This window comes from Rhinatrema bivittatum, chromosome 16 (assembly GCF_901001135.1).
Source record: "Rhinatrema bivittatum chromosome 16, aRhiBiv1.1, whole genome shotgun sequence".
NCBI lineage: Eukaryota > Metazoa > Chordata > Amphibia > Gymnophiona > Rhinatrematidae > Rhinatrema > Rhinatrema bivittatum.
The window spans coordinates 3,450,040-3,472,641 of NC_042630.1; the positions used below are offsets into that span (position 1 = coordinate 3,450,040).

The following is a 22,602-nucleotide window of genomic DNA, read 5'->3' on the forward strand; positions in this document are numbered from 1 at the left end:
CAGAAACACCTTGACATGCCTACCCAACACAAACACGCAAACTCTGATGATCCTAATGTGAATACTCACACCCTGACCCAGCTTCCCAGCACATACCCTGGAATCCCTTCTCCACAGAAACACCTTGACATGCCTACCCAACACAAACATGCAAACTCTGATGATCCTACTGTGAATACTCACACTCTGACCCGGCTTCCCAGCACATACCCTGGAATCCCTTCTCCACAGAAACACCTTGACATGCCTACCCAACACAAACATGCAAACTCTGATGATCCTACTGTGAATACTCACACCCTCACCCAGCTTCCCAGCACATACCCTGGAATCCCTTCTCCACAGAAACACCTTGACATGCCTACCCAACACAAACATACAAACTCTGATGATCCTACTGTGAATACTCACACCCTGACCCAGCTTCCCAGCACATACCCTGGAATCCCTTCTCCACAGAAACACCTTGACATGCCTACCCAACACAAACATGCAAACTCTGATGATCCTACTGTGAATACTCACACCCTCACCCGGCTTCCCAGCACATACCCTGGAATCCCTTCTCCACAGAAACTCCTTGACATGCCTACCCAACACAAACATGCAAACTCTGATGATCCTAATGTGAATACTCACACCCTGACCCAGCTTCCCAGCACATACCCTGGAATCCCTTCTCCACAGAAACACCTTGACATGCCTACCCAACACAAACATACAAACTCTGATGATCCTACTGTGAATACTCACACCCTCACCCGGCTTCCCAGCACATACCCTGGAATCCTTTCTCCACAGAAACTCCTTGACATGCCTACCCAACACAAACATGCAAACTCTGATGATCCTAATGTGAATATTCACACCCTCACCCAGCTTCCCAGCACATACCCTGGAATCCCTTCTCCACAGAAACACCTTGACATGCCTACCCAACACAAACATGCAAACTTTGATGATCCTACTGTGAATACTCACACCCTGACATGCCATTTCAATGGAAACACACAAACCTTGACACAGTTTCCAACAGAAACACTTATACTCTGTCATGTCTTCTCAGCACAGAGAAACTTTGACACCATGTGTGTAAAATGCATTTAAATACAAACTTGATTCCTTAATAAAATATTTCCCCATGAATTGTCATATAAATAAAACTCCTACTTTTTCTGGAATTGTAATGTTTTTCCATTCGTATGACTTCATACAGACGTTCTGTATGTATCTCAACAGTAATACATAATGCATGCATAATTTTAATCCTTTCTGTAAATATACTAAATGCCTGAACGCAAATGAGACCTGCCATAAATAAATATTTCACTTTGTATACCCAAACATTAGCCTGTGTTATTTCATGTCTTCAAATCAAATTATAATGTGAAAGGGAAACAGAGCCTGTCACCTCTAGGACTGGAGGGATCAGGGGATGGGTGCAGGGATACAGAGCCTGTCACCTCTAGGACTGGAGGGAGCAGGGGATGGGAGCAGGGATACAGAGCCTGTCACCTCTAGGACTGGAGGGATCAGGGGATGGGTGCAGGGATACAGAGCCTGTCACCTCTAGGACTGGAGGGATCAGGGGATGGGAGCAGGGATACAGAGCTTGTCACCTCTAGGACTGGAGGGATCAGGGGATGGGTGCAGGGATACAGAGCCTGTCACCTCTAGGACTGGAGAGCTCAGGGGACGGGAGCAGGGATACAGAGCCTGTCACCTCTAGGACTGGAGGGATCAGGGGATGGGGGCAGGGATACAGAGCCTGTCACCTCTAGGACTGGAGGGATCAGTGGATGGGTGCAGGGATACAGAGCCTGTCACCTCTAGGAGTGGAGGGATCAGGGGATGGGTGCAGGGATACAGAGCCTGTCACCTCTAGGACTGTAGGTCTCAGGGGATGGGAGCAGGGATACAGAGCCTGTCACCTCTAGGACTGGAGAGATCAGGGGATGGGAGCAGGGATACAGAGCCTGTCACCTCTAGGACTGGAGGGATCAGTGGATGGGTGCAGGGATACAGAGCCTGTCACCTCTAGGAGTGGAGGGATCAGGGGATGGGTGCAGGGATACAGAGCCTGTCACCTCTAGGACTGTAGGTCTCAGGGGATGGGAGCAGGGATACAGAGCCTGTCACCTCTAGGACTGGAGGGATCAGGGGATGGGAGCAAGGATACAGAGCCTGTCACCTCTAGGACTGGAGGGATATGGGGATGGGTGCAGGGATACAGAGCCTGTCACCTCTAGGAGTTAAGGGCATTAAATGCTATATTGTTTTCCCTGACACAAAAATGACAGAAAACTCTGCCAGGTGTGGGAGCTGCAGGTTGCTTTGATTTCTGGATATCAGCAGGTGGTGAGGGGACATGTGGGTTTGAACGAGGCTTTATTTAGTGCTTACCCTGGAAATGTGATATATTTGTATGTATGTCAGAAGATCTCTATCTTCCCTCTGCCCCCATGAGCTTCTGCGGTGTAACGGCTGCACGGTGCCTGCCAAGCCAGGCTCCCCTTTCTCTGCAAACTCCTCACAAACAGCCTTCAAAGAGTGCGAGCTGCTAGCCCAGATGGCAACCAGGAACCGCCTCCCCTCCCCCAGGAAGAGCAAACGTGAGAGGAAAATTAGATCTGGGCTTTCTTGTAAGGGGAGGAGCTGGGATGGGTACCTGGCACCGGGTCGGGAGCAGTTTCTGATCCGGTTTGGTCTTGGGAGTTAACCAGTGCCAGCAGAGCTGCAGATCCTGGAGCGGATCAGCCCCCCAGCCGATGGCATTCACCGCCGAGGTTTCCTAATCACTTCTGTGCCCTGGCAATGACCTGAACCCAGGTGAAGGAAAGGGGGGATTCAGGACCTGAGAAATTACTTTTGCGGCCCGGGTAAGGCAGAGCTGGCACACATGGGCCAGCAGGTGGCAGCACTGCCTCAGGGCTGAGGGAGCTCACGGGCTTCCCGTCTGCCAGAGCTCACTTCCACCTACACTGACTTCATTTAAGGGAACCGGGTTGGTTCATGAGCCTTTTCTTGTGCTAGAATTCCCTGCCAGGCTTTTGCATCTCGGGACCCAGCTTCCTCCTGCTCTGAGGACCTGACGTTTTAGTGCCCTGCCAGAGTTTGAGCCATTCCTGGCTTTCAGGTTGTGGAATTGCTTTAAGCCGAACACCTTTCATTATTTTAATTTTCGCTTCTTTGCTTGTTCGTTTTGTCTGTTGTGTTCCCTTCCTTGTGACAATGTCAGTAAAGAAGGTTTATAAACTGTTACATGAAATGCAGGGGCTCATCTGATCGGGGATCACAGCGCCAACCTGCAAGATCCCTTACAAAACACTCAATATATGGATATGAAATTCTTATAAAATCAGAGACCTAAGGAGGGATCTCAGGGGGGTCATCTAGAGTCAGAGAAAGAAGGGGCTGGAAGGGACCTGGGGAGGTCATCTAGAGTCAGAGAAAGATGGGGCTGGAAGGGACCTCAGGAGGTCATCTAGAGTCAGAGAAAGATGGGGCTGGAAGGGACCTCAGGAGGTCATCTAGAGTCAGAGAAAGATGGGGCTGGAAGGGACCTCTGGAAGTCATCTAGAGTCAGAAAAAGATGGGGCTGGAAGGGACCTCAGGAGGTCATCTAGAGTCAGAGAAAGATGGGGCTGGAAGGGACCTGGGGAGGTCATCTAGAGTCAGAGAAAGATGGGGCTGGGAGGGACCTGGGGAGGTCACCTAGAGTCAGAGAAAGATGGGGATGGAAGGGACCTGGGGAGGTCACCTAGAGCCAGAGAAAGATGGGGATGGAAGGGACCTCGGGAGGTCACCTAGAGCCAGAGAAAGATGGGGATGGAAGGGACCTCGGGAGGTCATCCAGAGTCAGAGAAAGATGGGGCTGGAAGGGACCTCGGGAGGTCATCCAGAGTCAGAGAAAGATGGGGCTGGGAGGGACCGCGGGAGGTCATCTAGAGTCAGAGAAAGAAGGGGTTGGGAGGGACATGGGGAGGTCATCTAGAGTCAGAGAAAGACGGGGCTAGGAGGATCCTGGGGAGCTCATCTAGAGTCAGAGAAAGATGGGGCTGGGAGGGTCCTGGGGAGCTCATCTAGAGTCAGAGAAAGATGGGGCTGGGAGGGACCTCTGGAAGTCATCTAGAGTCAGAGAAAGATGGGGCTGGGAGGGGCCTGGTGAGGTCATCTAGAGACAAAGATGGGGCTGGAAGGGACCTCTGGAAGTCATCTAGAGTCAGAGAAAGATGGGGCTGGGAGGGACGTGGGGAGGTCATCTAGAGTCAGAGAAAGATGGGGCTGGAAGGGACCTCTGGAAGTCATCTAGAGTCAGAAAAAGATGGGGCTGGAAGGGACCTCGGGAGGTCATCTAGAGTCAGAGAAAGATGGGGCTGGAAGGGACCTCTGGAAGTCATCTAGAGTCAGAGAAAGATGGGGCTGGGAGGGGCCTGGTGAGGTCATCTAGAGACAAAGATGAGGCTGGAAGGGACCTCTGGAAGTCATCTAGAGTCGGAAAAAGATGGGGCTGGGAGGGACCTCAGGAAGTCATCTAGAGACCAGCTGTCACCAGTGACATGGGTTCTCCTTCAGGTCTTGCATCTCAGGACTAGCTGTCACCAGTGACATGGGTTCTCCTTCAGGTCTTGCATCTCAGGACTAGCTGTCACCAGTGACATGGGTTCTCCTTCAGGTCTTGCATCTCAGGACTAGCTGTCACCAGTGACATGGGTTCTCCTTCAGGTCTTGCATCTCAGGACCAGCTGTCACCAGTCACATGGGTTCTCCTTCAGGTCTTGCATCTCAGGACCAGCTGTCACCAGTCACATGGGTTCTCCTTCAGGTCTTGCATCTCAGCACCAGCTGTCACCAGTCACATGGGTTCTCCTTCGGGTCCTGTATCTTAGTTGCTGATGGGGGTGGGGTCTGGGGGGGAGAAGGTCACACACTTTGTTTCAGTATAAAGGGGATGTCCTCTTAGAGTGAAGCACTGACATTTCTGTGCTCCTGCAGGGAGGCTTCAGGTCCAGTCCTGGAGCTGGGGACACTCTCCTTCCAGAGCACCCCTGGTCCTCAGTGTTCATCTCACATGGGAGTACCACAAGGCAACGAGCATGGACATCTCACTACAGAAAGTCTACCTCTGCTACTGTTTCTCCTTGGCAAAGCACTACCAGACACACAGAGTGCTGCACAGCCACACTGAAGAGACAGTCCCTTCCCCGTGGAGCTTAGATTGTAAGCTCCACGGGGAAGGGATATACATGACAAGCAAGTCTATGGAAAGTGTATGGAAAGTGTAACCTTTATAGGTTAGCATTTAAAAGCAGTTTCAATAAGATAAGTTCAAAACGTCTTTGTTGAGGGCAACTCTGTCACATGTGCTCTGTAAGCCCTTATGGGCAGGGACACTGCTCCAAGGACCAACATCTTGCAGAACATTTAAGCTTTACGAAGCGCCGGGGAAGGGCTCAGCACCGAACAGGAGCTGACATACCAGCTTCCCCCACCTCTACTCCCCTGGCAGCTCCTACCCCTCCACTCAAGCACCTGCTGCTCCTCCGAGCCACAGCTCCAGCAAGAGATCAGAGATGGATGGGAGGCACTGGGCTTCTTGTAGGAGTCTGTAATGCTGTGGGGACAGGGGGGCCACGATGATACATTTCAAGGGAGTCCCTTTACAAAATCCTTCCCCTCTGCCAGGCTGCAAGTGCTACCAGATGTACATAGCACTGTACAAATATGCATACGAGACAGTCCCTGCTCTGGGGAGCTTACAGTCAGGCTCTAGAATATCACAGCTCTGGGTACGGATATTATGTTTTATGGTATAAGGACCACAGGATTGTTCAGACCAGGAAGGGTCAATCCATGCAACAGAAAAGAACAGAAGAGGGAAAAAGATTTTATCTCCAGTTTTTCCAGGCAAAACTTGGAAAATGCAGGAGCTGCAGGTCTCAATGAGGCAATGAAGATGAAACCGGAATTGGCTCAGGCCCGATAACCCAGATCCTGCTGGTGATCCTCCTCGGAGAACTCCTGGGGCGCTGCTTGCACTTTGTACAATCCTGTGACACTGTGAATACGCAGTATCACTTCGGGAATGGGACCAGGCTCACTGTCCTAGGTAAGCACTGTTTTCCTCCCTCTGCCTGCAGAGTCTCATGAGGGGTAAAAGTGGGAGGAGGGGGTAGATGGGAGAGAATCTCCCTGCTGCCCAATTTATGGGATGCACAGCATGCATGCTCCCGTTTCCTAGCGCTGCCTCAGAAACCCTGACAGGAATGGCAGAAGACTCTGCTTTTGCACCATGTTAGTGTGATGCTGGTGGGCCAGTGAGCCCCCTTTCAGGCGTGTGTGTTATATTTGTTCCCGGTAATGCATTTTTTTGTGCCCAGTCCGGGCAGAGACCCCATTCTCCTGCCCGCTGTCAGCCTCTCCCCGAGGAGACATTTACTGTCAGCTTTGTGGTGCTGTGCTCATACTCTGAAGCTCACTTCGGCAAAGGCACCAAACTGATCGTCCTGGGTAAGAAAATGCCTCTCCTTACGCCCCTCTGGGGCTCTCTATCAGCGGGTCTTGACATTATACTCCCATCCCACTTCCAATAAGCTCTTAATGCAAATTCCACTCCTCAGGGCTTCACCAGAAATTTCTCCAGCCCTCACTTGAGAAGGTGCAATATTTCCCGCCAGTGCTGTGTTTACGATGCACGGCTTGGATTTACTAAGGCTCGTTCCCCATGCTGTGTCTCTAGGGGTAAAGCTTGGTAAATCTGACCCGCAGGCCAGTGACGCTCTTCATGCTACCTTAAAGGCCCTGCAAGCACTTTCTGGGGTGACAGTCACTGGGTCGCTGCCCCTGATGTCCTTTGGGGTTTCCTGGGCTGAAGGGGCTTTTGTCTCCTGAGCCATGAAGCAGACTCCCCCCCCGCGGTGCCCCCTCTAAGCCCCTGACCCCGCTGGGTTTTGGTATGGTGCGGGCGGCGCTGTGAACCTTGCACAGGCTCACTTCGGAGACGGCACCAGACTAACAGTCTTGGGTAAGGAGAAGGAATGATCCAGTCACTTTCCTGGGCGCAGGAGGGAGTGACGGGGGTGGGGGGTGGGGGGGGTTACTCTGCCTCTGTACGGCCCAGGTTTTTTGGAGCAGGAACAAAGCTGATGGTCTTAGGTGAGGGAAGGAAAGTCATTAGGATGCTGAAAGAGTGCAGAAAAGGAAGGAGAATCCGGAGTGAATGTGAGAGATTCTCCTAAGGGGGTGGGAAATTCCTTGACAGCTTCTCTTTCCTGAGATCCTACCCGCAGGACACTCTTATTCTCAAGCCTGGTCTCTCTCTGTCTTTGTCCACCTGCATCCATCTCTCCATTTCTGTCTCTTCCTCTGCCTCTCCTCATCTTTCAGCATTTCTCTCTCTCTCTCTCTCTCTCTCTCTCTCCATCTGTCTGTCTCTCACACTCAAACTCAGCAACCGTTCTTGGCCAGGACCAAGAAGTGCCAAAGTCATGCATCGAAGGGTGAAAATTGAATAATGATTGTTATAATAATAATAGAAGGTAAAAGCAGATAAAGCAGCAGCGTGCAAAGAGGAGACCCGGGTTCTGGTGCTGCTCAGATCACGAGACTGGGCCGAGCAGCAGAATCCCACAAGGTTTGCAGCTCTGGCTGCAGCCCCTCTCTGATCTCTGTCTCTATCACTTTCTCTCTTGGGAAAAAAAAGAGGAAAGCAAGACCAAAAGCAGAGAAGGAAATGAGCTTGAAAGGGAGAAGAAGAAAAAGATGGGGAAAGGATATAAGGAATGAATAAAATACGACTAAGTGGAGAGCAGGACAGAGGAGAATAAGTAGCAGGAGGTCCATCCAGCCCCAGACAAGAGAAAGTACATATCCCTCACCTTCAGTACTCAGCCTCAGCTCTAAACTGAGGACTGAGGGGGGGGGGGGGGGGGACACACGACCCTGCAGGCACACAGGGGCTTTTGATACGGCTCTGAGTCTCTGTGTTCTGGGTATGAGCAGCGATTCGGAAATGGAACCAAACTCACAGTCCTCGGTAAGAAAAAGCACCGTCAATTTATCAGGAACTGGGGGTGCTACAGAGAGCATAACCCCGTGTGCTATAACTAAATTACTGGGTGTTATACAGAGAGAGAGTCACAGCACTAGGTAAGGAATGTGACCCGTGTGCTATAACTAAATTACTGGGTGTTATAGAGAGAGAGAGTCACAGCACTAGGTAAGGAATGTGACCCGTGTGCTATAACTAAATTACTGGGTGTTATAGAGAGAGAGAGTCACAGCACTAGGTAAGGAATGTGACCCGTGTGCTATAACTAAATTACTGGGTGTTATACAGAGAGAGAGTCACAGCACTAGGTAAGGAATGTGACCCGTGTCCTATAACTAAATTACTGGGTGTTATATAGAGAGTGTCACAGCACTAGGTAAGGAATGTGACCCGTGTGCTATAACTAAATTACTGGGTGCTATATAGAGAGAGAGTCACAGTACTAGGTAAGGAATGTGACTCGTGTGCTATAACTAAATTACTGGGTGTTATAGAGAGAGAGAGTCACAGCACTAGGTAAGGAATGTGACCCGTGTGCTATAACTAAATTACTGGGTGTTATATAGAGAGAGAGTCACAACACTAGGTAAGGAATGTGACCCGTGTGCTATAACTAAATTACTGGGTGTTATATAGAGAGAGAGTCACAGCACTAGGTAAGGAATGTGACCCGTGTGCTATAACTAAATTACTGGGTGTTATATAGAGAGAGAGTCACAGCACTAGGTAAGGAATGTGACCCCTGTGCTATAACTAAATTACTGGGTGTTATACAGAGAGAGAGTCACAGCACTAGGTAAGGAATGTGACCCGTGTGCTATAACTAAATTACTGGGTGTTATATAGAGAGAGAGCCACAGCACTAGGTAAGGAATGTGACCCGTGTGCTATAACTAAATTACTGGGTGTTATATAGAGGGAGAGTCACAGCACTAGGTAAGGAATGTGACCCGTGTGCTATAACTAAATTACTGGGTGTTATATAGAGAGAGAGTCACAGCACTAGGTAAGGAATGTGACCTGTGCTCTATAACTAAATTAATGGGTGTTATATAGAGAGAGAGTCACAGCACTAGGTAAGGAATGTGACCCGTGCGCTATAACTAAATTACTGGGTGTTACATATAGAGAGAGTCACAGCACTAGGTAAGGAATGTGACCCGTGTGCTATAACTAAATTACTGGGTGTTATATAGAGAGAGAGTCACAGCACTAGGTAAGGAATGTGACCCGTGTGCTATAACTAAATTACTGGGTGTTATATAGAGAGAGAGTCACAGCACTAGGTAAGGAATGTGACCCGTGTGCTATAACTAAATTACTGGGTGTTATATAGAGAGAGAGTCACAGCACTAGGTAAGGAATGTGACCCGTGTGCTATAACTAAATTACTGGGTGTTATATAGAGGGAGTGTCACAGCACTAGGTAAGGAATGTGACCCGTGTGCTATAACTAAATTACTGGGTGGTATATAGAGAGAGAGTCACAGCACTAGGTAAGGAATGTGACCCGTGTGCTATAACTAAATTACTGGGTGTTATACAGAGAGAGAGTCACAGTACTAGGTAAGGAATGTGACCCGTGTGCTATAACTAAATTACTGGGTGTTATATAGAGAGAGAGTCACAGTACTAGGTAAGGAATGTGACCCGTGTGCTATAACTAAATTACTGGGTGTTATATAGAGAGAGAGTCACAGCACTAGGTAAGGAATGTGACCCGTGTGCTATAACTAAATTACTGGGTGCTATATAGAGAGAGAGTCACAGCACTAGGTAAGGAATGTGACCCGTGTGCTATAACTAAATTACTGGGTGTTATATAGAGTGAGAGAGTCACAGCACTAGGTAAGGAATGTGACCCGTGTGCTATAACTAAATTACTGGGTGCTATATAGAGAGAGAGTCACAACACTAGGTAAGGAATGTGACCCGTGCTCTATAACTAAATTACTGGGTGCTATATAGAGAGAGAGTCACAGCACTAGGTAAGGAATGTGACCCGTGTGCTATAACTAAATTACTGGGTGCTATATAGAGAGAGAGTCACAGCACTAGGTAAGGAATGTGACCCGTGTGCTATAACTAAATTACTGGGTGTTATATATAGAGAGAGAGTCACAGCACTAGGTAAGGAATGTGACCCGTGCGCTATAACTAAATTACTGGGTGTTATATATAGAGAGAGAGTCACAGCACTAGGTAAGGAATGTGACCCGTGTGCTATAACTAAATTACTGGGTGTTATATATAGAGAGAGAGTCACAGCACTAGGTAAGGAATGTGACCCGTGCGCTATAACTAAATTACTGGGTGTTATATATATAGAGAGAGTCACAGCACTAGGTAAGGAATGTGACCCGTGTGCTATAACTAAATTACTGGGTGTTATATATAGAGAGAGAGTCACAGCACTAGGTAAGGAATGTGACCCGTGTCTTATAACTAAATTACTGGGTGTTATATAGAGAGAGAGTCACAGCACTAGGTAAGGAATGTGACCCGTGTGCTATAACTAAATTACTGGGTGTTATATAGAGAGAGAGTCACAGCACTAGGTAAGGAATGTGACCCGTGTGCTATAACTAAATTACTGGGTGTTATAGAGAGAGAGAGTCACAGCACTAGGTAAGGAATGTGACCCGTGTGCTATAACTAAATTACTGGGTGTTATATAGAGAGAGAGTCACAGCACTAGGTAAGGAATGTGACCCGTGTGCTATAACTAAATTACTGGGTGTTATAGAGAGAGAGAGTCACAGCACTAGGTAAGGAATGTGACCCGTGTGCTATAACTAAATTACTGGGTGTTATATAGAGAGAGAGAGTCACAGCACTAGGTAAGGAATGTGACCCGTGTGCTATAACTAAATTACTGGGTGTTATATAGAGTGAGAGAGTCACAGCACTAGGTAAGGAATGTGACCCGTGTGCTATAACTAAATTACTGGGTGTTATATAGAGAGAGAGTCACAGCACTAGGTAAGGAATGTGACCCGTGTGCTATAACTAAATTACTGGGTGTTATATAGAGAGAGAGTCACAGTACTAGGTAAGGAATGTGACCCGTGTGCTATAACTAAATTACTGGGTGTTATATAGAGAGAGAGTCACAACACTAGGTAAGGAATGTGACCCGTGTGCTATAAGTAAATTACTGGGTGTTATATAGAGTGAGAGTCACAGCACTAGGTAAGGAATGTGACCCGTGTCCTATAACTAAATTACTGGGTGTTATATAGAGAGAGAGTCACAGCACTAGGTAAGGAATGTGACCCGTGTCTTATAACTAAATTACTGGGTGTTATATAGAGAGAGAGTCACAGCACTAGGTACGGAATGTGACCCGTGTCTTATAACTAAATTACTGGGTGTTATATAGAGTGAGAGTCACAGCACTAGGTAAGGAATGTGACCCGTGAGCTATAACTAAATTACTGGGTGTTATATAGAGAGAGAGTCACAGCACTAGGTAAGGAATGTGACCCGTGTCTTATAACTAAATTACTGGGTGTTATATAGAGAGAGAGTCACAGCACTAGGTAAGGAATGTGACCCGTGTCTTATAACTAAATTACTGGGTGTTATATAGAGAGAGAGTCACAGCACTAGGTAAGGAATGTGACCCGTGTGCTATAACTAAATTACTGGGTGTTATATAGAGAGAGAGTCACAGCACTAGGTAAGGAATGTGACCCGTGTCCTATAACTAAATTACTGGGTGTTATATAGAGAGAGAGTCACAGCACTAGGTAAGGAATGTGACCCGTGTGCTATAACTAAATTACTGGGTGTTATATAGAGAGAGAGTCACAGCACTAGGTAAGGAATGTGACCCGTGTCCTATAACTAAATTACTGGGTGTTATATAGAGAGAGAGTCACAGCACTAGGTAAGGAATGTGACCCGTGTGCTATAACTAAATTACTGGGTGTTATATAGAGGGAGTGTCACAGCACTAGGTAAGGAATGTGACCCGTGTGCTATAACTAAATTACTGGGTGTTATATAGAGAGAGAGTCACAGCACTAGGTAAGGAATGTGACCCGTGTCTTATAACTAAATTACTGGGTGTTATATAGAGAGAGAGTCACAGCACTAGGTAAGGAATGTGACCCGTGTCTTATAACTAAATTACTGGGTGTTATATAGAGAGAGAGTCACAGCACTAGGTAAGGAATGTGACCCGTGTCTTATAACTAAATTACTGGGTGTTATATAGAGAGAGAGTCACAGCACTAGGTAAGGAATGTGACCCGTGTGCTATAACTAAATTACTGGGTGTTATACAGAGAGAGTCACAGCACTAGGTAAGGAATGTGACCCGTGTGCTATAACTAAATTACTGGGTGTTATATATAGAGAGAGAGTCACAGCACTAGGTAAGGAATGTGACCCGTGTGCTATAACTAAATTACTGGGTGTTATATAGAGAGAGAGTCACAGCACTAGGTAAGGAATGTGACCCGTGTGCTATAACTAAATTACTGGGTGTTATATAGAGAGTGAGTCACAGCACTAGGTAAGGAATGTGACCCGTGTGCTATAACTAAATTACTGGGTGCTATATAGAGAGAGAGTCACAGCACTAGGTAAGGAATGTGACCCGTGTGCTATAACTAAATTACTGGGTGCTATATAGAGAGAGAGTCACAGCACTAGGTAAGGAATGTGACCCGTGTGCTATAACTAAATTACTGGGTGTTATAGAGAGAGAGAGTCACAGCACTAGGTAAGGAATGTGACCCGTGTGCTATAACTAAATTACTGGGTGTTATATAGAGAGAGAGTCACAGTACTAGGTAAGGAATGTGACCCGTGTGCTATAACTAAATTACTGGGTGTTATATAGAGAGAGAGTCACAGCACTAGGTAAGGAATGTGACCCGTGTGCTATAACTAAATTACTGGGTGCTATATAGAGAGAGAGTCACAGCACTAGGTAAGGAATGTGACCCGTGTGCTATAACTAAATTACTGGGTGTTATAGAGAGAGAGAGTCACAGCACTAGGTAAGGAATGTGACCCGTGTGCTATAACTAAATTACTGGGTGTTATATAGAGAGAGAGTCACAGTACTAGGTAAGGAATGTGACCCGTGTGCTATAACTAAATTACTGGGTGTTATATATAGAGAGAGAGTCACAGCACTAGGTAAGGAATGTGACCCGTGCGCTATAACTAAATTACTGGGTGTTATATAGAGAGAGAGTCACAGCACTAGGTAAGGAATGTGACCCGTGTGCTATAACTAAATTACTGGGTGTTATACAGAGAGAGAGTCACAGCACTAGGTAAGGAATGTGACCCGTGTCCTATAACTAAATTACTGGGTGTTATATAGAGAGAGAGTCACAGCACTAGGTAAGGAATGTGACCCGTGTCTTATAACTAAATTACTGGGTGTTATATAGAGAGAGAGTCACAGCACTAGGTAAGGAATGTGACCCGTGTCTTATAACTAAATTACTGGGTGTAATATATAGAGAGAGTCACAGCACTAGGTAAGGAATGTGACCCGTGTGCTATAACTAAATTACTGGGTGTTATATAGAGAGAGAGTCACAGCACTAGGTAAGGAATGTGACCCGTGTGCTGTAACTAAATTACTGGGTGTTATATAGAGAGAGAGTCACAGCACTAGGTAAGGAATGTGACCCTTGTCCTATAACTAAATTACTGGGTGTTATATAGAGAGAGAGTCACAGCACTAGGTAAGGAATGTGACCCGTGTCCTATAACTAAATTACTGGGTGTTATATAGAGAGAGAGTCACAGCACTAGGTAAGGAATGTGACCCGTGTCTTATAACTAAATTACTGGGTGTTATATAGAGAGAGAGTCACAGCACTAGGTAAGGAATGTGACCCGTGTCTTATAACTAAATTACTGGGTGTAATATATAGAGAGAGTCACAGCACTAGGTAAGGAATGTGACCCGTGCTCTATAACTAAATTACTGGGTGTTATATAGAGAGAGAGTCACAGCACTAGGTAAGGAATGTGACCCGTGTGCTATAACTAAATTACTGGGTGTTATATAGAGAGAGAGTCACAACACTAGGTAAGGAATGTGACCCGTGCTCTATAACTAAATTACTGGGTGTTATATAGAGAGAGAGTCACAGCACTAGGTAAGGAATGTGACCCGTGTGCTATAACTAAATTACTGGGTGTTATACAGAGAGAGAGTCACAACACTAGGTAAGGAATGTGACCCGTGCTCTATAACTAAATTACTGGGTGTTATATAGAGAGAGAGTCACAGCACTAGGTAAGGAATGTGACCCGTGTGCTATAACTAAATTACTGGGTGTTATATAGAGAGAGAGTCACAGCACTAGGTAAGGAATGTGACCCGTGTGTTATAACTAAATTACTGGGTGTTATATAGAGAGAGAGAGTCACAGCACTAGGTAGGGAATGTGACCCGTGTGCTATAACTAAATTACTGGGTGTTATATAGAGGGAGAGTCACAGCACTAGGTAAGGAATGTGACCCGTGTGTTATAACTAAATTACTGGGTGCTATATAGAGAGAGAGTCACAGCACTAGGTAAGGAATGTGACCCGTGTGCTATAACTAAATTACTGGGTGTTATACAGAGAGAGAGTCACAGCACTAGGTAAGGAATGTGACCCGTGTCTTATAACTAAATTACTGGGTGCTATATAGAGGGAGAGTCACAGCACTAGGTAAGGAATGTGACCCGTGTCTTATAACTAAATTACTGGGTGCTATATAGAGGGAGAGTCACAGCACTAGGTAAGGAATGTGACCCGTGTGCTATAACTAAATTACTGGGTGTTATATAGAGAGAGAGTCACAGCACTAGGTAAGGAATGTGACCCGTGTGCTGTAACTAAATTACTGGGTGTTATATAGAGAGAGAGTCACAGCACTAGGTAAGGAATGTGACCCGTGCGCTATAAGTAAATTACTGGGTGTTATATAGAGAGAGAGTCACAGCACTAGGTAAGGAATGTGACCCGTGTGCTATAACTAAATTACTGGGTGTTATATAGAGAGAGAGTCACAGCACTAGGTAAGGAATGTGACCCGTGTGCTATAACTAAATTACTGGGTGTTATATAGAGAGAGAGTCACAGCACTAGGTAAGGAATGTGACCCGTGTCTTATAACTAAATTACTGGGTGTTATATAGAGAGAGAGTCACAGCACTAGGTAAGGAATGTGACCCGTGTCCTATAACTAAATTACTGGGTGTTATATAGAGAGAGAGTCACAGCACTAGGTAAGGAATGTGACCCGTGTCTTATAACTAAATTACTGGGTGTTATATAGAGAGAGAGAGTCACAGCACTAGGTAAGGAATGTGACCCGTGTGCTATAACTAAATTACTGGGTGTTATACAGAGAGAGAGAGTCACAGCACTAGGTAAGGAATGTGACCCGTGTGCTATAACTAAATTACTGGGTGTTATAGAGAGAGAGAGTCACAGCACTAGGTAAGGAATGTGACCCGTGTGCTATAACTAAATTACTGGGTGTTATATAGAGAGAGAGTCACAGCACTAGGTAAGGAATGTGACCCGTGTGCTATAACTAAATTACTGGGTGTTATATAGAGTGAGAGTCACAGCACTAGGTAAGGAATGTGACCCGTGTGCTATAACTAAATTACTGGGTGTTATATAGAGTGAGAGTCACAGCACTAGGTAAGGAATGTGACCCGTGTGCTATAACTAAATTACTGGGTGTTATATAGAGAGAGAGTCACAGCACTAGGTAAGGAATGTGACCCGTGTGCTATAACTAAATTACTGGGTGTTATATATAGAGAGAGTCACAGCACTAGGTAAGGAATGTGACCCGTGTGCTATAACTAAATTACTGGGTGTTATATAGAGAGAGAGTCACAGCACTAGGTAAGGAATGTGACCCGTGTGCTATAACTAAATTACTGGGTGTTATATAGAGAGAGAGTCACAGCACTAGGTAAGGAATGTGACCCGTGTCTTATAACTAAATTACTGGGTGTTATATATAGAGAGAGTCACAGCACTAGGTAAGGAATGTGACCCGTGTGCTATAACTAAATTACTGGGTGTTATATAGAGAGAGAGTCACAGCACTAGGTAAGGAATGTGACCCGTGTGCTATAACTAAATTACTGGGTGTTATATAGAGTGAGAGTCACAGCACTAGGTAAGGAATGTGACCCGTGTGCTATAACTAAATTACTGGGTGTTATAGAGAGAGAGAGTCACAGCACTAGGTAAGGAATGTGACCCGTGTGCTATAACTAAATTACTGGGTGTTATATAGAGAGAGAGTCACAGCACTAGGTAAGGAATGTGACCCGTGTGCTATAACTAAATTACTGGGTGTTATATAGAGAGAGAGTCACAGTACTAGGTAAGGAATGTGACCCGTGTGCTATAACTAAATTACTGGGTGTTATATAGAGTGAGAGTCACAGCACTAGGTAGGGAATGTGACCCGTGTGCTATAACTAAATTACTGGGTGTTATATAGAGAGAGAGTCACAGCACTAGGTAAGGAATGTGACCCGTGTGCTATAACTAAATTACTGGGTGTTATATATAGAGAGAGTCACAGCACTAGGTAAGGAATGTGACCCGTGTGCTATAACTAAATTACTGGGTGTTATATAGAGAGAGAGAGTCACAGCACTAGGTAAGGAATGTGACCCGTGTCCTATAACTAAATTACTGGGTGTTATATAGAGAGAGAGTCACAGCACTAGGTAAGGAATGTGACCCGTGTCTTATAACTAAATTACTGGGTGTTATATAGAGAGAGAGAGTCACAGCACTAGGTAGGGAATGTGACCCGTGCGCTATAACTAAATTACTGGGTGTTATATAGAGAGAGAGTCACAGCACTAGGTAAGGAATGTGACCCGTGTGCTATAACTAAATTACTGGATGTTATATAGAGAGAGAGTCACAGCACTAGGTAAGGAATGTGACCCGTGTGCTATAACTAAATTACTGGGTGTTATATAGAGAGAGAGTCACAGCACTAGGTAAGGAATGTGACCCGTGTGCTATAACTAAATTACTGGGTGTTATATAGAGAGAGAGTCACAGCACTAGGTAAGGAATGTGACCCGTGTCTTATAACTAAATTACTGGGTGTTATATAGAGAGAGAGTCACAGCACTAGGTAAGGAATGTGACCCGTGTCCTATAACTAAATTACTGGGTGTTATATAGAGAGAGAGTCACAGCACTAGGTAAGGAATGTGACCCGTGTCTTATAACTAAATTACTGGGTGTTATATAGAGAGAGAGAGTCACAGCACTAGGTAAGGAATGTGACCCGTGTGCTATAACTAAATTACTGGGTGTTATACAGAGAGAGAGAGTCACAGCACTAGGTAAGGAATGTGACCCGTGTGCTATAACTAAATTACTGGGTGTTATAGAGAGAGAGAGTCACAGCACTAGGTAAGGAATGTGACCCGTGTGCTATAACTAAATTACTGGGTGTTATATAGAGAGAGAGTCACAGCACTAGGTAAGGAATGTGACCCGTGTGCTATAACTAAATTACTGGGTGTTATATAGAGTGAGAGTCACAGCACTAGGTAAGGAATGTGACCCGTGTGCTATAACTAAATTACTGGGTGTTATATAGAGTGAGAGTCACAGCACTAGGTAAGGAATGTGACCCGTGTGCTATAACTAAATTACTGGGTGTTATATAGAGAGAGAGTCACAGCACTAGGTAAGGAATGTGACCCGTGTGCTATAACTAAATTACTGGGTGTTATATATAGAGAGAGTCACAGCACTAGGTAAGGAATGTGACCCGTGTGCTATAACTAAATTACTGGGTGTTATATAGAGAGAGAGTCACAGCACTAGGTAAGGAATGTGACCCGTGTGCTATAACTAAATTACTGGGTGTTATATAGAGAGAGAGTCACAGCACTAGGTAAGGAATGTGACCCGTGTCTTATAACTAAATTACTGGGTGTTATATATAGAGAGAGTCACAGCACTAGGTAAGGAATGTGACCCGTGTGCTATAACTAAATTACTGGGTGTTATATAGAGAGAGAGTCACAGCACTAGGTAAGGAATGTGACCCGTGTGCTATAACTAAATTACTGGGTGTTATATAGAGTGAGAGTCACAGCACTAGGTAAGGAATGTGACCCGTGTGCTATAACTAAATTACTGGGTGTTATAGAGAGAGAGAGTCACAGCACTAGGTAAGGAATGTGACCCGTGTGCTATAACTAAATTACTGGGTGTTATATAGAGAGAGAGTCACAGCACTAGGTAAGGAATGTGACCCGTGTGCTATAACTAAATTACTGGGTGTTATATAGAGAGAGAGTCACAGTACTAGGTAAGGAATGTGACCCGTGTGCTATAACTAAATTACTGGGTGTTATATAGAGTGAGAGTCACAGCACTAGGTAGGGAATGTGACCCGTGTGCTATAACTAAATTACTGGGTGTTATATAGAGAGAGAGTCACAGCACTAGGTAAGGAATGTGACCCGTGTGCTATAACTAAATTACTGGGTGTTATATATAGAGAGAGTCACAGCACTAGGTAAGGAATGTGACCCGTGTGCTATAACTAAATTACTGGGTGTTATATAGAGAGAGAGAGTCACAGCACTAGGTAAGGAATGTGACCCGTGTGCTATAACTAAATTACTGGGTGTTATATAGAGAGAGAGTCACAGCACTAGGTAAGGAATGTGACCCGTGTGCTATAACTAAATTACTGGGTGTTATATAGAGAGAGAGAGTCACAGCACTAGGTAAGGAATGTGACCTGTGTGCTATAACTAAATTACTGGGTGTTATATAGAGAGAGAGAGTCACAGCACTAGGTAAGGAATGTGACCCGTGTGCTATAACTAAATTACTGGGTGTTATACAGAGAGAGAGTCACAGCACTAGGTAAGGAATGTGACCCGTGTGCTATAACTAAATTACTGGGTGTTATATAGAGAGAGAGTCACAGCACTAGGTAAGGAATGTGACCCGTGTCCTATAACTAAATTACTGGGTGTTATATAGAGAGAGAGTCACAGCACTAGGTAAGGAATGTGACCCGTGTGCTATAACTAAATTACTGGGTGTTATATATAGAGAGAGTCACAGCACTAGGTAAGGAATGTGACCCGTGTGCTATAACTAAATTACTGGGTGTTATATAGAGAGAGAGTCACAGCACTAGGTAAGGAATGTGACCCGTGCGCTATAAGTAAGTTATTACATATATTCTTATACCAGCAGGATTCTCTGTCTCTCTCTCTCTCTATAAAAGTTGTAAATGGTTTATTTTAACTCTTTATTTAACAGCTTTTTTCCATTGTACCCAATAACATAGTAAGGTCAGCAAATGCTGAATGTGTCAGTGAAGTAAGCGTACAACAGAGACCTTCACATAGGGAGAAAGTACTTGCATGAGCGAGAGGACAGGCAGATTAATGGAAACTTATCTAATTCTGGTAACTGGTTAGTAAGCCGAACTCAGCGGCAAAGAAGACTTTCAAATACATAGATGAATGATTAGATGGATATAACCCCGATTATATTGTCTTTCCAGAGGATGGGGTGAACGTCTCCAGCCCGAAGGTGGCGCTCTTTGACCCCTCACCGGACGAGGTGAGAGAGAAGAAGAAGGCCACTCTGGTGTGCCTGGCCACCGACTTCTACCCCGAGCATGTGGAGGTGACGTGGAGCGTGAACGGCGTGGCCAGGACAGAGGGGGTGGGGACGGACGAGGATCCCAGCAGGGACGAGGTCAGCAGGAAGTTCTCCATCAGCAGCCGCCTGCGGCTCTCGCTGGGAGAGTGGCTCAACCCTCGGAACACCTTCCAATGCAATGTCCACGTCTTCCACCCCAATGAGACGACCCTCACCCAGGAGACCAGGGGACGAGAAGGTGAGAGGGAGCTCCAGGGAGCTGGTCAGTCCATCCCTCTCTGCCCAGCCATGCCACAGGCCCCCGCTGACCTCTCCCGTTCCCTCACCCTTTGCAATGAGACGACCCTCACCCAGGAGACCAGGGGACGAGAAGGTGAGAGGGAGCTCCAGGGAGCTGGTCAGTCCATCCCTCTCTGCCCAGCCATGCCACAGGCCCCCCCTGACCTCTCCCGTTCCCTCACCCTTTGCAATGATGGCCCCTCTATGTTAGGTGACTGTTTCTGCCTCCAGTGCCCTTCTCATGTGCCACTCCTGAGTCTGACCTTTGGGAACCCCATATCATTACCTCCTCTTCTTCTACATCTCTTTCCTGTGAATGACTGATATATTCCTCTTCTTCTACATCTCTTTCCTGTGAATGACTGATATATTCCAGGTTCTGGGTCCCTCTATCTTATGCCCCCTCCTCTCCTCTGCAGCCTTCAGACCTGCCTACAATACTCTCATTGAAGCCCCACCAACAGCCTCTAAAGAGCGATTATCACCCCCCTGTGCTCTGGCCACCCCCTTATCCCACTGTTTCTCTTGGTCAGGGCACATTAGTTTCTCTCCCACCACGGTGCATCCCAAATGCATGGCTTTCCCATCATTTCTCATGTTATCTGCTGCAGATCTTATTCTCATCTTTTCTTCCTAATCCTGCTGCAGTATCTCTCAGAAAGATATTGAACAGGATGGGACTCAGTAGAGCATCCCAGAAGGCAAAGCCTGTGCTTTGACCCCTGAAGACCCAGGAGCCTATGCGGGGGCCCCTGATGGCAGTGATGGGTCCTCTCTCTGGCTGGACTGTCACTCATGAGTCAGGAGGTTCTGGAAATCAGGATCCTAAACTCGTCTCCCCTTCTCTCCTTCCTTCTGCAGGATGCGGGCTGACTAGAGGTGAGCAGTGCAGAGCATCCAAGGGGTCCAAGAGCAAAGCAGTCGGACATGGGCCCTTGGCCTGAAACTGGCTCTGCTTGTGGGAAGGGGAGCAGCGAATGTCGTGGAGAGGGGTGTCTCATGCAGCAAAAAGAGAGTGCAGGAGTGTCTCATGGAGCAGGATGTGATGTCTCATGGAGCAGGATGGGGTGACTCATGGAGCAGGGTGGGGATGTCTCATGGAATGGGATAGGGTGACTCATGGAGCGGGATGGGGATGTCTCATGGAGCGGGATGGGGATGTCTCATGGAGCTGGATGGAGATGTCTCATGGAATAGTTTGGGGTGAGTCATGGAGCGGGATGGGGATGTCTCATGGAGCGGGATGGGGATGTCTCATGGAGCAGGGTGGGGATGTCTCATGGAGCGGGATGGGGATGTCTCATGGAGCAGGGTGGGGATGTCTCATGGAGCAGGATGGGGATGTCTCATGGAGCAGGGTGGGGTGACTCATTTAACGGGTAGTGGCAGATGATTAGCGGCTGTAATGAGAGAGATTCACTTTTAATTACCCCGCGTTCCACCCGCCCACAAACAAAGCAAAAGGTACAAATATAAGAGGGGGAGTGAGGAGTAAGAGCAGTGGCGTTGGCAGTTTGACCTTTCTGGCCCTTTCTTTGCCCCCCAGATTCGTACCGGCAGAGCGGGATGACAGGCAGGTTCCTCTACCTGCTGCTGGTGGGTAAGAGTCTCCTGTGCGGGGCCCTGCTCACGGGACTGGCCTACAGCAAAGGTGAGACGGGGGGAGCCAGGAGACGCCTTCTCTTACTGAGGGGGAGGGGCCCCTGTGTTGCTGGGGGTGGGAAGGGGCCCCCTCGTAATGCTGGAGGTGGGGAGGGGTTCCCTCTTATTGCTGTTGGTGGGGAGGGGCCCCCTCGTATTGCTGGGGATGGGAAGGGGCTCCCTCTTATTGCTGGAGGTGGGGAGGGGCTCCCTCATATTGCTGGGGGTGGGGAGGGGCCCCCTCGTATTGCTGGGGTTGGGAAGGGGCCCCCTCTTACTGCTGGAGGTGGGGAGGGGCCCCCTCTTATTGCTGGGGTTGGGATAATCCCTGTGTTTCTAGGAGTGAGGTGGGGGGTCCTGGTGTTTCTGAGGGGAGGGGTTGGGAATGCTGTGACTGATCCTCGCCCTCTTCTCTGCCCCCCCCCCCTCCCCCCCCCCCAGGCTGCCTTTGACAGGCGCGTCATCCGAAGGGACCGGAGGGGGAGACTCCGGGGAGCCCGTTGCTTTATGGGAGATATGATGTCACAGCTGTGCCTTTGTGATGTCACAATGTGCTCTATCCCAGGCTTATGAAATCACAAAGCAGCTTCATCAGCGGCCGAGGGACTGGGGAGCCTGGCAGAGAGTAACGTGTGTCACGGCAGCTGAATAAAAATCCCTTTTCCTGAGTCTGTTTCTTCTGCCCCCTTATTCTGTGGCTTTGAGGTGACTGCGCCTCGTGGGGTGTGGGACTCAGGGGGAGGGGGCTCAGCTTCCTGCCTCGTCTGGAAACTTTAACGGTCTCCAGCACAGAGCGAGAGAGACACAGGATGTGGTCACCCCCTCACTGGGTCACCCTGCCTGGGCTCAGAACCGAGCGGAAAAAAACAAGAGCGCTGCGGTGAGGCCTGCACACTGAGCAGAGATATGAGACTGCATGCACACACACACACACACACACACACACACATAGACACAGGAATCAC

At 47.1% G+C, this 22,602-nt stretch overlaps 1 gene segment (V, D, J or C); it reads left to right on the plus strand.

Moving 5' to 3' along the window:
• The first annotated feature begins 5,096 nt into the window (after positions 1 to 5,096).
• LOC115078395 lies at positions 5,097 to 22,305 on the plus strand. The segment is given in 6 exon segments: positions 5,097 to 5,220; positions 5,948 to 6,109; positions 19,617 to 19,955; positions 20,858 to 20,875; positions 21,543 to 21,647; positions 22,079 to 22,305. Coding segments are annotated over 6 exon segments (759 nt in total).
• Positions 22,306 to 22,602: the final 297 nt, after the last annotated feature.